Source organism: Aedes albopictus, chromosome 3 (assembly GCF_035046485.1).
Source record: "Aedes albopictus strain Foshan chromosome 3, AalbF5, whole genome shotgun sequence".
Lineage (NCBI taxonomy): Eukaryota > Metazoa > Arthropoda > Insecta > Diptera > Culicidae > Aedes > Aedes albopictus.
The window spans coordinates 69311649-69328096 of NC_085138.1; the positions used below are offsets into that span (position 1 = coordinate 69311649).

General features: G+C 38.8%; 1 protein-coding gene across 1 annotated transcript; it reads left to right on the top strand.

Annotated features, from left to right (window-relative positions):
* The first annotated feature begins 5204 nt into the window (after positions 1 to 5204).
* Positions 5205 to 13854, top strand: LOC109427016 (cytochrome P450 4c21). The gene is made up of 5 exons (XM_019702566.3): positions 5205 to 6502; positions 6565 to 6817; positions 6906 to 7032; positions 12953 to 13538; positions 13601 to 13854. Exons 1-5 carry the CDS (start codon positions 6145 to 6147, stop codon positions 13756 to 13758), a joined length of 1482 nt encoding a protein of 493 aa, XP_019558111.2. The 5' UTR covers positions 5205 to 6144; the 3' UTR covers positions 13759 to 13854.
* The last annotated feature ends 2594 nt before the right edge of the window (positions 13855 to 16448 follow it).

Below are 16448 nucleotides of genomic sequence, written 5' to 3' on the forward strand. Positions count from 1 at the left end.
AAGCGGAAAAAATAATTCTAAATCATGAAATTTCGAACAGTCGTACCCGATATATTAAAGATGACGACGAGTCATTCCAATTTGACGACGAGCGTCCAATTTGTTTTGCATCTTTTAGTTTGAACGACGCTCAGAGAAATTATCCAATTTTACATCTGGAAGCGCTAGCAGTGGTTTGTGCGGTAAAAAAGTTTCACAAGTTTATTTTCGGTATGAAATTTGTTATATTTACGGATCATAAGCCACTGATCGGTATTTTTGGAAAAGAGGGTAGAACACAAATTTCAGTAACCCGATTACAAAGATACATACATACATTTATTTGTTCAGCATCATTAAGACAAGACATAATCAACAATAGTACGCCACAATATTCGGTTTGTGGCTGCCGCTCTCCATCCTCGTACAGGTATACCTCGATTTAGTGGACATTTCATTTTTGAAATGTCTATAAAATCGAATTTTACATAAAATCGAAGCAATTTTTTTATTTTATTTTTATTTAAATTTTGTACCAAAATGTATCAAAACATATAAAAGTTGCATGAAAATTGAGTTTTAGAAAACATGCTCGGAGTTTTTGGCATATATTAGTAATTCTCGCTAAATAACGAATAAACAATTTCCTCGCAATTTTGTTACCATCGAGATCTTTCGTCTCCAAAACTATGTACAGGGGATAGACAAAATGATCGGGACAGGCAAAATTTTCACTTTTCAAAAAATGTTCAACTGGCTGTAACTTTTCGAAAAGTGCATCGAATATTCTCAAATTTTTACTGTAAGTTTATCAACTAGTTGTGTATCAGTAGTCCAAATTTGGAAAAGATCGGGCTATTCTCCACGAAGTTATAAAGATTCTTGAAAAAGGTAAAATTATCTGATAGCAAACTTTGAGCTGTTATATCTCCGTATTCAATGAACTGATTTCAATGAATTTTTGACCATTTATGACTTATATAATGAACTCTGTAAAACGTTTGAATTACCTTGAAATTTTTAACAAGAGAAAAAGTTATAGCGATTTCATTTATTTCACGATTTTTTAGTAAATTGTTCTATTTTTAATATGCATCCCATTACTTCCTCAATTTATTGTCGGCTGTGTTGTTACTTTCCTTCAAAACACATTTATAAATAAGTCATTTAGAGGGAATTTAAATGAACTATAATTTGCATCTTGAATTTTGAAACGATGTTGAAGTTTTGGATAATTTGGCATTTTATTAGAAAAATAATCTAACCGTTATACTTTTCTTTCGTGTTAAAAATTTTAAGTTAAATCAAAAGTTTTTCATAGCTCATTATGTTTGTCATAATTGGTCAAAATTTAATTTCATTCGGTTCATTAAATCCGGAGATATAACAGCTCAAAGTTGGCTATCGGTTAAATATACCTTTTTCTTAGAATCTTTATAACTTCGTGCAGAATAGCCCGATATTTTCCAAAATTGGACCACTAATACACAACTAAATAATCAACTTACAGTAAAAATTTGAGAATAGTTGATGCACTTTTCGAAATGTTACAGCTACTTGAGAAAAAAATTGAGAGGTGAAAATTTTGCCTGTCCCGATCATTTTGTCTATCCCCTGTATGGTTGATTCAAAAGTAATAACAATAACTTTGTTGCATAAATGTCCCAAAAAAATTGCAAAAGTTCAGAAATTCATTCAGGAATTCCTTTGAAAATGTCTCCGAGGGTTTATTTACCCTGGAATTTCTTTATGAATTGCTTCATAAATTCCCATCTGAAATTCCGCAAGGAGCTCCTTCGGAAATTAAGAGATTCGTGACAAGCACTTGATAGAGCGTGGTAACTAGTTGTGCTGTATTTGCTGAACGATCTTTCTGTATGAGTAGTGTTGGTTTGTACCGCTATCTGCTCGGTCGCCTTTTGTTACGATTCTGAGGTGTTAAAATTAAGTGAACGCAAAATTTTCAACTTGATTACAACGGTCTCCGAATAAAACTTCTCACATCAAATTATCATGTTAAAAAAAAAAGACATTACACCGTCTTCAACCAGAGATTGCACAGACTGAACATTCACTAACATTAGGCAACGGACAATACGGAACACCCAGTGGAGGATTTTTCATTTGACGAAAAGTTTCCTCCGGCTGGAGCGGGAATCGAACCCTCACTCCGTGGCACTCACAATACGCCTAAACGACTGACGCCGCTAACCGTACGGCCACGAAGCCCACATGTTACAGAATATTTCAGAAAATCTTCCATGTATTCCTTCAGAAGAGTCATAACGAATTATTTAACGAAATTTGGCAAGAATTGCTTAACCGATTCCTCCATGATTTTTCACAAATCATTTCAGAGATTGTTTGAGATATTCACTCATGAATTACTTTAGAAATTCCTATAGTTATTTGTTCATGAATTCCTCTAGGCATTTGTTTGGAGAATTTTTTGAAGATTTCTTTAATAAATTTACCAAAAATTTCTTCAAAAATTCTTCTAAGACATCTTTTTATTTATGTTTGCAAAATCTTGTCCGAGTATTTGGCCAAAAAATCCTTTACTTTCAGCGATGCCTTCAGAAATAATTTTTCAGAAAATGTTTCAAAACTTCCGCCAAAAATTTGAACTGTGGTTACTTTGGGAATTTTTCCAAGGATATCACCAAAAATTTCTACAGCAGCTTCCAATTTCTCCAATTTCAGAAAGAGTAGTGAATGATTTTTTTTGTAAAAAATCTTCCAAGGATTCCTTCAGAAAATCCTTCAGAAAATTTTTTCGAGACTTTTTTAGATTTTTTTTTTTTGATAAATCATTTGGAAACTCCTTTAAGCATTCTCTCAAACGATCCCCAAAGATTTATTTCAAAACTTTCTCCGGGGTTTGCTTTAGAAATTACTCCAGAGATTTTTTTTTTGAATCTGAATTTCTGTTAGAAAAACCTCCTGGAATTTCTCTAGATATTCCTCCAGGGACTTTTTAAAAAAAAAGTGAGATCCATTCTGGAGTTTTCTGCAATGATTCCTATAAAAACTACCCTGGGGATTCCTTTACAAATTTTTCGAGGGATTGTTTCGGAAAACCTCCCATGGCTTTTGATTCGATTAATATCTTTAAAAATATCTCCAGATTTTTCTCCAGAGATTTCTTTACAAATTTCTCCAAGGATAGCTTTCAAAAAACTTCCACAGATTTTTAATAATTATTTTATGGACCCTTGCTGAGGTCCATCGCACTATTCATTTAAAAATCTTTCACGAGTTCGTGAAAAAATCTTCCACGGATTTTAAAGGAGATTCTTTGGAAACTGCTCGTAGATTTACTTAGAAAATCATCCAGGAAATCCTGAAAAAAAAATCAGTCAGAAATGTTTTCACATAATCTTCTAGGGATTCCTTTAAACTATTTATTTATATTTAAGAATGCCATTTAGAAATTTCTCCAAGAACTCCTTAAAAATGTCTTGCACGGACAACTTTCAAAAATGTTGCATTCAAGAAATCTTGCATAGATTGTTCCAGAAATTCATCTACGAATTTCTCGAGATTTCTTTAATAAAGATTCCTCCAGATTGTTTTTAAAGCATTCATCTAGAAAACCTTCCATGAACTTTCTCAAAAATACTTCATGAACTTTTTTAGAATATGAATACATTGAGAATCAGAAACTCAAAACTCCTTAAAAAATTTCTCAGAAGCTTTCTGAAGAACTATCTCCAAGGATTGCTTTATGAATTTGCAAGAGATTATTATGGAATATCATCAAATTTCTTTACATTTCTTTAGAGATTCCTTCAAGACATTCCTCTTTTAGAAATTGCTTAGAAAATCCTCCAAGGATTACTTTAGTAATTTTTCTGCAGATTTTGCAGACTTCTTTGCAGAGGATTGCTATTGAAAGGCTGGAAGACATTCGTGCAGAGATTCCTACAGAAATTGACACTGAGATTTCATCAGAAATTCTGCCGGGTATTCGTCTATGCATTGTCCCAGAAATTCCTCCATGATTTCCTCCAAGCGTACCTCTAAGAATTTCTCCATTGATTTCTCCAGAAATTCATTAAAAAATTGTATAGGATTTTTTTTGGGGATTTCTCTAGGATTTTAATTTCAAAAAAATCTCAAGAGATTTTGTTAGGTATTCCACCAGGAGTTTTCAGGCATTCCTTTCGGAATTTCTTTGGAAAATCCATCTATGGTTTTTAAAATATACCTTTCTTTCTCAGAAATTCTTCCAGGAATTTGTTGAGAATTTTCTTTGGATTTTTTTTCCTCCTGGAATTGCTACAGCGATACTTTCGGAAATATCTTTCGAGACTTCTTCAATATTACTAGAATAACTTTATTCAAAAGTTGTTCCACGGATTCTTTCAGAAATTGTTCCAGAAGTTCCTTCAGGAATTTCTCAAGCGGTTCCTTCAAAGATTTCTCCAGGAATTCATCCTTGAGAATGTACAAGTGAAGGGATGCTGAAATCGGGAAACCTTGACTAACTAGCTCTGATTCTACCATGATCACTAGAAATAATTTATCACACATCTTGTCAGTAATCTACCGAAGCATTACAATGACTTTTTTGAGGAATTTGCTACAAATTTTGGAATTCAATCAGCAGGCATCTACCAAAAGTCATAAGAAATGTTGAAAAAAGTTTGTTAGAAAACTTTGAGGAAAAGTCTGGTGAATGAGCAGTTTGCATGCATCTGTCAAAAATGTTGTCATTGCTCAGGGACCTGTAAAAAATATCACCAAAAAATTACCACATATACACCGCTCATCGTGAACATCGACAAAGCCAGAGATATTAAAAAAATGAAGTCAGAAAGGGAAGTATGATATTAAGGAAAACTTATAAAACTAAGTATTTCATGAGATATGCTTTGCCGCTATTATGGGTGCTCCACAAAACAATTTATTGATACGAAGTGCTCCGCCTGTCAAAAGGCTGAAAACCCCTGCATTATGAGTCATCATGATTCAAACTGCAAGTTTTAAACTGATTGAATATTAAAAATTTTGCCATTAAAAAATGTACATAAAATCGAGGTAAAATGTACATAAAATCGAAGTACATAAAATCGAGGGTCCATATAATCGAGGGTCCACTAAATCGAGGTATACCTGTATTTATATTTGGCAATCATTCTAACGAACATCAAGGTGAAGAGATTCCAAGTCGACAAGAGTCACAGACTGTAAGAAGATCAAATAAAAAAGATGAAAAGAGATTACCTTTATTATTAAAGCAATATTTGATTCTTTTTAGAAATTAGGAGATAGAATTTTAAACTAAAGGAAGGAGGAGTTGAAGTGATGTTAGTGAAGAGATATGAGCTATTACATGTGAGTATTGAAGAAAGTGAGTGCCTATATTGTAATGTATTAAACCATGAGCCTGAAAATACAGAAGGTTAGAATTTACGGACGTAGGCGGTGTTTTTATTGTGTTCCAAGTATTAACCCATTATCTCTAAATATTTCAATAACAATAAAAACTTCGAGTTATACGACGAAAAAGTTTCTAAACCAGTTCATTGTATTGCAATTCATGCATCCAAACTGGCAGTGGAGTTGATGATCCGGATGTATTCGTTCAAATTATGGAACGGTTATTTCATAGATAAATGGACATATTACTTGGAACAATTTGCGATTAAAATCATCGCTCGAAAACATAATAAATTGCCCAACCACGCTGTATTTCGCAAATAGCTATGTAGGTGGCGGTAGTGCACAAACGTTAAACAGGAAGAAAAACTATGCCAGCGCCTTGATCGAGCGAATTTGCGAACTACGGAATATCCGAACTAACCGTTAAAAAGTGAACCGATGAGAAGTGAGTAGAGTGGCATTGTGAGCTGACAGTCTAATAATTATGTCAGAGGAACCCATAATTATGGGATGAGTATACCTTACGTAATCTCAAAACTAAGAACTGCATGTAATCTATGAGTCTCATGAAAAATTTCCATCAGCTGCTCTGCTACTGATTCAAATGCCTAGTTGCTTTGTCTCACCTGATGATGAGTCAAGGCATTTCGATCGTCATGTGTACATCCCGTGTGCCCTGCAGGGGCAATCACACATAATCGAAATCAAAACCCAAATTGGGCTCCCCCACCACGCTCAGTCGCAGTAAGACGGCCTAGCTCTCTAAACGATCGCAGGATGTGGTTTTTGATAGTGGGTTTAGTCTTGGTGTTGGTTTTGATAGTGGTTTTGTGGATTCAGGAGCTGCGCCACAGAAGGGACTTCGCCAAACATATCCCATGGGTTAGACCGTACTGTCCGGTGTTGGGCAACGGGTTGCTCTTCATCGGCAAGGACGATTTGCAACGGTTTCGCAATATGCAGAAGATGTTCGAAGGAGATCGGGATCTGTTTCGGTTTTACTTGGGTCCAAAAATGGTGTTCGGTACTAACGACCCTGGAACGGCACAGCAAATTCTAAGTGATCCAAATTGTATGGATAAGCCGTATGTGTATGATTACTTTCTGGCCGGTGACGGAGTATTTGCCGCGAAAAGTTAGTTGTTGTGTGATTTGAGTGTGCAAGTAGAAGAAGAATATAGATTTTCTGCATTTTAGCAAGTGTATGGATGAGTCAACGGAAAGCATTGAACCCTACTTCAAACGCCAATGTGCTTCAAGGATACCTTCCTACCTTATGCCGGATCAACAGTGCCATGATCAAACGATTAGAAGTCATCCCACCTGGGAAAACAATCAATTTTATGGATTATGCATCGAGACTGGCTGTGGAGTTGGTTTGTGCTACCACGCTTGAATACGATATAAACCAGCTTGATGATCCTGATGAATTCGCCCATAATATGGAACGGTAATTGGTTAAGTGTACCTACCTGAATCGTCGACTTTCATATGATTTGCAACATTTGTAACTTATTCCCACACTAAATCGTGTTTAGTGTCTTTTATGTAGCTTCCAGGAGGATGCTGAACGTGCATCTACAGTTGGATGCTGTTTATCGATGGACCAAAGATTACCGTGAGGAACGAGAACTTCGTAAAATGATGGAGAGCTATGCAATGAAGGTAATTATCAACAGTCAGTGCTTCCTTTTTAAAATCGTCGACAAACTATTGTAAATTTCTACACTACAGTTTCGCCATAACTTGCCATAACTCGTTTTTCTTCACTCAATCGCACACCCCCTTGAAATCAATTAACAGATGATGGGTCTGCAAGTTGCACTTCAGAAACAATCTGCCGCTGAGTGAACATCTGATTCGTCATTGATCGATCATATACTGCCTATGATCCCATAACTGTCCCATATGAATAGGAAACCCAGCAAATATGGGACTGATATGCGATCATATGTAGTATACCGCTTGATATTAGCTGACGAAGGACTCCTCAATTGGCTTCAGCCTGTTAAACAGGATTCCGAACAAAATCTTGTAATCTGAATTGAGAAGTGTTATTCCTCTGTAATTCGCGCATGCCAGTCGATGCCCTTTGCTAGAAAGAGGACAAACAATACCATCCAACCAACTAGCATGCAGTTCCTCTCTTCCCTTATGTTGAGCTTGAAAAGCTCGGCCGGGAGTTCGTCCTTCCTAGCAGCCTTGTTGTTCTTCAATCTTTCTGTCTTGACCTCGTTTAGCGTTGGAAGTTCCACAGCCGGTCCGTCGTCGTCGATACGAATTCTGGCTGTCGCTTTTCCATTCCCACCGTTCAACAATACCTCGAAGTGGTCGCTCCTCCTGGCAGCCACCATTCTTTTATCTATCAGCGAGTTTCCAGCAAACTCTTGCTTCGCTATGTCGCACGCTACTCTGCCGCTACAATGGACACCAACACCCGGCTTCTGACAACATTCTTCTCGTCCGATATCCACTTCCACTGGTACTATTCGTCGAACCATTCATTCCTGGGTCGTCTTTAAGCAGTGCCTATTACTTCCCGTGCTGCCGTACTCAATGCTTCGTGAATGCACTCCCACAGAGTGCTGAGATTATCGCTCTTGAAGATCTCACTTATCCGCCTGTCCAGCTTCTGATGATAGTCAGCTACCGCACAGTCTGCTGAAAAACGCTTGTTGTTGAACCGCATCGATCGCCGATGCCAGAGTCCGATACGGTTGATAACACAAGTTTACAAAATAAAACGAAAGTCGTGAACTTCTGTCAACGACCAACATTTTTGAAGCACAATTTAGTGCTGATTTCGAAACGGACCTTCAAAAAAATTTAAGTAGAACAGTTTTTGAGTTTTAGCTCAATATCGAGTTTTGCAACTCTTCAAAATATGTAATTTACTAAAATTCAAATATATTGCGTTTTGTTCAACCAATTTTAAATCTTTTTCCATAAGTTAAAAGCTGAATACAATACCATTCGATCATCTGAATATAGGTTTTGCGTCAGATTGATGAAATTCAAGATTTTGGCGAGTTTTAGGGGCGATCTTCTTAAATTTTAGCAAAATTCCCAAATTTTTTTGAAGAAATGTATTTTTTTCATAAGAAAAAACCAACTTAAAATTCTTTCTCGACGTTTATTTGACAAATCATTGGTCGGCGCTAAGTCAGAGGGGACCAAGTAACAAAATTGACGAAAATTAGATTTTTAGGGCATTTGATAAAGAATTACTTAAGCAACTTAGAACATTGACCCAATTTTCATAATGTTATAATTAACGAGAGTTGTAGCACAATTTTCTTTTGATTGAACTGCAAAAATCGATAATAGTGTGCAGTCAGAGTGGACCATATGCTTGATGTCAAGAGAGTTGAAAAAATGTGTATTGGTTAAAATCCAATAAATAAAATAGTTTATCATCTAAATGTGATACGTTTCTAAATTGTATGACTCCCTAACGCATTTTCTGATGATTATTGATCAAAAAAGCATGTGAATAATTCCATTTTATTGTGGTCAATATCGTATTTTACAGATCATTGTGTTGAAGCATATTGTGGCATATCGCGTGCAGACAAAGTGGACCATGTGTCTCTAAGAAAAATAGTTGAAATTACCTTATTCTTCGTAATCCTTTCCAAATCAAAATATGTTTGTTTAGTAGCTGTTGGGCATCATATTGAAATGAACCAATACCCGTTTCATGAAGAAATTGATTTTACCGATTATTTAAGAATTGTGTACTTGGTTCACTCTGTCTGAACGAATTTTGGAAAAATTCCACTCCTCTGAATAAATTATTATGAACTGTGTAACAACAATAATTTCAAAAACGTACCGAACTATGAAATTACATTCAAAAGTTGTTAGCTATTAAAAGTTCAAGTTAAGAATTCTTAAATAGCTCATTAATTGACTACCCTTCATGTGATATTGAACTGTTGTACTTGGTCCACTTTGACTGAACATAAAAATTGAAAATGGTAATCAACAGTGTAATAACAGAAATATCGAATTTCAAACTTCCTGCTCACATTACACACTACTCCTTATAACTGTTGTTCTATTTGTGCATTATCTTTTCATCAAATATTTAAAAACTTGAGTGTGAACTGTAGTTGGTTAAAGATTTTCCAAAAACCGTTCAGTCAGAGTGGACTAAGTACAATCAATTTCTCGGTTTCAAGCTTTATTTTACGTTTTTTCGTGATTAATACAGAGCGATGCTGTGATGAATAGTTATTTAGATTTATGGCAAAAACTCAAGAACATTTGTTGAAAAACTTAAAACTTATAGGTTGCAAACTATAAAGTCGTTTTTCTAAAAATTAAGTAAAAGACACATGGTCCTCTCTGACTTAACGCCGACCATATGTAGGTGAGTTACAGTAAAAATTTCAGCTCAATCGGAGCATTGATTACGGAGAATGAGATGTTTGAAGTGAGCGACTTTGCTTAAAAATAGGACAAAAATCGATTTCAAATCATCAACCTTGTATGGAAAGTCGAAAAAATTTCCGCTCTACTGTAATTTTTTTCTTTCGCGTTTTCGAACTCAGGGCATGGTTCTACACCAAAAATGATCATCAGCTTACCGAGTTCAAAAATGCTGTAAACTAGTGTAATCGAGCTCGATTTTTACTAACTGCGAGGATCTGAGTCAATGTAGGAGCCTCTCAAAGTTCTAACATCAATCAGGTCCGAAAAGTATCGGACATCTACCAGCACATGTGTCGATTTGGTTGCAAACTTCTCCGTTTGGGTGTGCTTATGGATACCCTTGTTTGCCAAGTAATTACTAGAAATGGCCATCACTCTGGCAGCAGCAAAGTTGACTAATCTCAGGCCGTTGGGTTTAGTGACGGAATAAAGGCTCTCCGTAACGACGGAAAAGGTCCTTTCTTAATACCTGCGCGTTGACGTCACCGATGACAACCATTACGTCGTGTTTTGGGAATTCTCCATAGATCTTGTCAGGACATTCGTAAAACGCATTCTTCAGGTCGTAGGTTTTGTTGTTGGTCGGCGCATAGGTATTGATCAGAGAAAATAGGTAGAGAAGCGAATAGTGTGAAGCCAAAAATACCTTATCGAACCGTCAAACTGGAATGGGTGACAAAACGTCGAATGTCAAAACGTCGAATGCCAGAACGTCGAATGCCAAAACGTCGAAAGGACAAAACGTCGAAGGGACAAAACGTCGAAAGGACAAAACGTCGAAAAGTGTGTATGTGTTCACAGTTCAGCGTGGATTTTTTTTTTAAATTTTGTGTGAATTTAAATTGATCGGTAGATCCACCAAGATGGCAGGATGACGAACTGATTAACACACGAATATTGTCTCGTTATCTGGGGTCACTGCCCGAACGCTGAAGGTCAGTGACTCATTTTGCACTCTATAATGCTTCAGTTGAAACCACTAGCTGAGTAAAGATTATTGCGAAGATACTTGGCATTGTTATACTAGTACCATATTCTGTGAATACCGGATGAATTGCGGAGAAGGACAGCTAGTCAAAACCCCGCTATTTCAAGTAGAACTCCGGTTCTTAATGAGGAAGACATTCCCTCCCACCCCTTACGTTGGGATGGAAACTACCGGCAAGTCGTGCCGTAAACCAAACCAGACGCCCTGGAAGGAATAATGCACCCGATGATCGCCATCGCCACCCTAAAGGTGCCAGAGATCCTGCAGACGATAGCTAGAGGCTACCATCGAAGCTACCCTGAAGGAAGCTGTGACGTAATGCTGAAAATTTGTGGAAGGAAATTTGTGACAGTGTGCCACTCGCAGTGTTGCATTTGAACGCGATCAACTTGCGTTGAAGTTCAAAAACGGCACTCTGCGATCAAACATATTTGGACATTGTTCAGTTCAAAATTTGATCAAGAACTTCACCCGCAAAAACATGGCACCCTGGTACCTGGTAAACTTAATGGTTATGAGCCTGCCATTTTTTCACATATTCTTAACAATCTTCGATTGATTCGATTCAGAAAGTCACCCTCTTAAGAGGGGGAACCAGTTCGGTCACCGTAGATTACCGGAAAATCCGGATTTCGGTGCAGAATCTTAATGCCCGATGCCAAAATGTCCCATTTCATTGTGGTGCATATATTCACGCAACAACGCATGTACGGTCAGGTTTTTTTTTTACGCGGTTTTCATTTACGCGGCCGCGTAAATTAAAACTCCATACAAAAAAAAAAATTCATCGTCTTATTTTTGCATGATTCGTCGAGAAATGGTGAGACTTTTTTTACGCGGTTTTTCGGATTTTGAACTGAGTTTTTTTTTTACGCGGTACGTATCCCCCGCGTAAAAAAAACCTGACTGTATGCAGATGCGTCACAAAGTCCTAGGGCAGCACCATGGTCAGGACGCACATAAGATTTGATGACACATCCAAGCTCAGTTCCTTTTTGGCTCGCGTTTAATTCAAATGCAACACTGGGTGCCAGTAGAAGGGGCCTCAAAGAAGTAAGAGTAGAAAAGCCGGGAAAGTTCGGGAATAAATAATTTTACACTTAACGTGACGTGATGTGTGTTTTTTATATACGACAGTGCGAATATTCCCCACCCACGAAGAACTGGTCAAGGAACATGCCGACCCTGAGGTGTTGTTTCAGGGAGCCTCAGGAAGGCTTCCCTCTGAACTAGTTGGCAGATACAAGTGAAAGAATGAGTATCCTTTAAAAGAATAAAGAACTCACTATTTGCTTAGATTACTCGTTTTCGACGTTTTCGACGTTTTGTCCTTTCGACGTTTTGTCCCTTTCGACGTTTTGGCATTCGATCTTTTGGCATTCGACGTTTTGGCATTCGACGTTTTGTCCCTAAGCCGTCAAACTGGTATCCTAATGAACAAAATCAACAAACCTTAACGATTGCCGCATAAGTAAAGATAAGTATTGCACTTATTTCAAACATATTTTCACCAAAGTTTCCAAATATCATGGATGACAGTGCAAACAACATTGATTCCTTAAATTAATGAAAATTGTTTAATTTTGGAACATCAGTTTCATAATGACTAGTTAATAAAACAACAGTATAAACAGTTTTCAAATGCGGTATGCGAGATAGGCATTACCTTCGGTGGGTGGATTAATCTGCGCGGCGGCAGTTACCAGCATCCGAGCGATGAAATCAAAACAGAAAAAGTGTTGCCGTTCAGGCGGCTGTTCCTATTTCCTACCTATTTTCTCTGGTATTGATCAGGCTGTAGTCATGTTGCCTAGCTCGCGTTGGTGGGGTGCCGCGACGCGATACAGCGTTGCTTATTCAACCGCTAGATGCCATGACAGATGCGTTTAAACCGCATCTCCTCGGTAGACAGACGCTCGGAACGCACCTCCTCAAACTAGCTGAAGTCAGAAGGACAACAATTTTCCAATACATTCTGTCAATTTGATTACATCGTATCGAAAACCCTTATAATAGACCGTTCGCAATGCTGTTTTATTTTGTATGGCGAGTTTTAAAATTTTTAAAACTCGCCATACAAAATAAAACAGCATTGCGAACGGCCTAAAACGATGCGTTTCAAAATTAAGTGGTCACTGACGTTATTCGTTACCTTTTCAGATCTACGAGAGTGCAGAGCAAAAATTCTCAACGCCCAACGAAGCCGATCAAGACAGAGAATGCGAAAAAACCAGAACCCTAGTACAGCAGCTTTTTGCAAACAAACATCGAAAGTTCGAAAAAATAGAAATCCTGCACAACATCTACACAATCATCGCTGCCGGAACTGATACCACGGCAAGTGCAATGTCCTACACCTGCCTACAGTTGGCCATGCATCCCGAACACCAGCAGCGTCTGTACAACGAAATCATCGATATCTTTCCCGATGATTCGGAACCAACCATCACCCTGGAAGCGCTCAACTGTCTTCCATACCTGGAAATGGTTCTGAAAGAGTGCCTACGGCTGTATCCTGCCGCGTGGATCATAATGCGGGAGAGCACTGCCGAAGTTACGATCAACGGGCTGCACATTCCGAAGGGGAACAAGTTTGCGGTGAACATCTACAGTATGCAACGAAGGAAGGATGTTTGGGGACCGGATGCGAACCAGTTCAACCCGGAAAGATTCAAGGAGGGTCGTCCCGCAACTTGCCATCGGTACGCGTTTCTTCCGTTCAGCGGAGGTCGCCGAGATTGTTTGGGTAAGTGTTCAGCAACGTTAGGAATTTTCTTTACTATTTTGTTTTTTTTTTTTCATTATCAGGTGCTCGCTACGCAATGATTAGCATGAAAATAATGATGGTATATTTACTGAAACATTTCCGGTTTACAACCACCATGCGTGAGCAGGACATACGGTTTCGTTTCGATGCACTGCTGAGAATAAATGGAGGACATCAGTTGCAAATCGAGAGACGATGAATGTATCACTTTGAAACTTTGAAGAATTTGTCTGATGACGAAACTTGTATACAAGCACTTTTATAAACTTGATAGAAAAATTACACGTAAATTTTATCCTTTTCTATGTTCATTCTTGAGAACTCCCTTTATTTAAGTTAAAAGTTGTTCATAACTTCAGTTTTTCATAAAAATAAATCACAATCAGTGAAGTACTAAAATTGTAGTAATGATCTGAATTTTTGTATGATGAGATGGTAAATTCTCCGTTTCTGCAATGAAATGGTGCAAAAGCGTGGATATTCTGATTTCTTACTTAATTTGATGCTGTTTGAGCAACTTCGGTTAGTACCGTTGTTGAAGGGACAAGAAATGGCGAAAACGACAACACAGCTACCCAAAATCTTGCTCAAACAGCATTAAATTAGACAAGGGATCATAATTCCCACACTTTTTATACAATTTCTTTGCAGAAATGTGTAGGGATTGAGAGGGGTACTGAGAAAGTGAGATACAGGGCATATAGCATTGGCAGCAGTAAAGCGTTTCCACCAAAACAAAGCAAACGATAAAAATGAAACGATGCTTGAGTCCTCTTGAGTCTTGTAAAGTAAATTGAACGAGAGAGTATTGCATCCACAAGAAAGGTGACAAGTTAATGCGTGAGAACTTTCGAGCGATCACCATTTTGCATGCCGCCTTCAAATTGCTCTCCCAGTTCATCTTCTGTCATCTTTCACCTAAAGTAAATGAACTCGTGAGAAGTTACCAAGCCGGTTTCATCGACGGCCGGTCGACAACGGACCAGATCTTCACCGTACAGCAAATCCTTCAGAAATGCCGTGAATATCAGGTCCCAATCTCGACGGGGACTGTGATAAGGTGATGGGCTATCCTGCCTACTATTAGACATCATCCTGGAAGGTGTTATGCGACGAGTCGGGCTCAACTGCCGGAGTACGATCTTCACGAAATCCGGCCAATTTGTCTGTTTTGCGGATGACATAGATATTATTGCTAGAACATTTGGAACGGTGGCAGAACCGTAAACCCACCTGAAACAGCAGCAAAGGTCGGACTGGCGGTGAATGTGGCTAAAACAAAGTACATGCTGGGGACATGGCCTTGGCAGCCATGTTACGAAAAACTGGGATACTTTCGAGGTGGTAGAAGAATTCATCTACTTCGGTTCTTTGGTAACGGCTTGTGTGGTATATGTCTGACAATAAGCATCTCTCAGTGTGTTTAGAGTCTTATCCCCCAATATGTCAACAGACAACTGATAACGCACGCACATTCCCCACCCAGGGTAACGCCCACGCTATCGAGTGATAGCTGCTGATGACATCACAGCAGGCCACGACTCTTCCTCTTTCTTTGGTCAGCGTTCGACCACGTCGGACGTGCAGTGTATCGGGTCGCTGCGCTGGGCGATTCTCATCGAGGACCATCAGCTAAATTCCCACAATGGCAATCCTGCCAGGCTTTATTGCGACTTTTTTTGCAATAAACTCAAACATAGGTGAGAATCGCTCAGCTAGTTAAGTAAAATTAAAAGTGAAAATGATTGAAAAATGCAGATCGTGGTGAAGCGGCAGGTATGAGTTTGTTTTTTTTTCTTTTTCGTTCAAGATGTGCAAAGGAGTGTCACGTCGTTCACCGAATAGAAGTTTTGGATTGAAAAATATAAAAGACGCGTCGCGAGGACCGTCCGAATGACCTGATTTTCCAGTATGCCATGCTAAGAGACGTGTCTCGAAGACCGTCGGATAGGTTATGTTCGATTTTCGGAATGGAAAGACGCGCCTCGAAGGCCGTCGAAAAATGCGAAAAAAAGGGCGCGCCTCGAAGGCCGTCGGAAGTGCAAAAAAGGAGCGTGCCTCGAAGGCCGTCTAAAAATGCGAAAAAAAGGGCGCGCCTCGAAGGCCGTCGGAAATGCGAAAAAAGGGCGCGCCTCGAAGGCCGTCGAAAATTGCGAAAAAAAGGGCGCGCCTCGAAGGCCGCCGGAAATGCAAAAAAGGAGCGCGCCTCGAAGGCCGTCGAAAAATGCGAAAAACAGGGCGCGCCTCGAAGGCCGTCGGAAATGCGAAAAAAGGGCGCGCCTCGAAGGCCGTCGAAAAATGCAAAAAGGGACGTGCCTGGAAGGCCGTCGAAAAATGGAAAAGAAAGATGCGCCTCGGAGGCTATCGAGAAAAGGAAAAGGGTGACGCGCCTCGAAGGCCGTCGAGAAATTCAAAAGAGGATCGAGGGAAGAGGGACGTGCCTTGAAGGCCGTCGAATTGATTTTGAACTTCAAAATAGCGACTGAGGAACGTGTCTCGAAGAACGTCGTGTTTTAATGAAATGGTTTTGAAGAACCGGAAGTCTCACCGCGAAGATCGTTACAATCACATGTGTTGTATTCGAGGTTATATTTGCCTCAAAAGCCGCAGGTTGGGTTGACTTTGTTTTGGAATAATAAAAAAGGAATCGACGGACGCGCCGTCGAAATGTTTAGTGTTCATTTTGCGAAATGGGACGGCGCCTCAAGAAAACTCGTGAGAAATCTTTGGTTTTGGACTTAAAGAGGCAAAAGGACAAATGTAATCGACTAGTAGATACATTCTATGAAATTTGGATCATCGACCGTGTTCGAATCCCAGAACCGTTACAATAGCACTCCGAACATGTTCAAGCTGGAGTATTCATTTGTCAAGAATAAACTTCTTGAA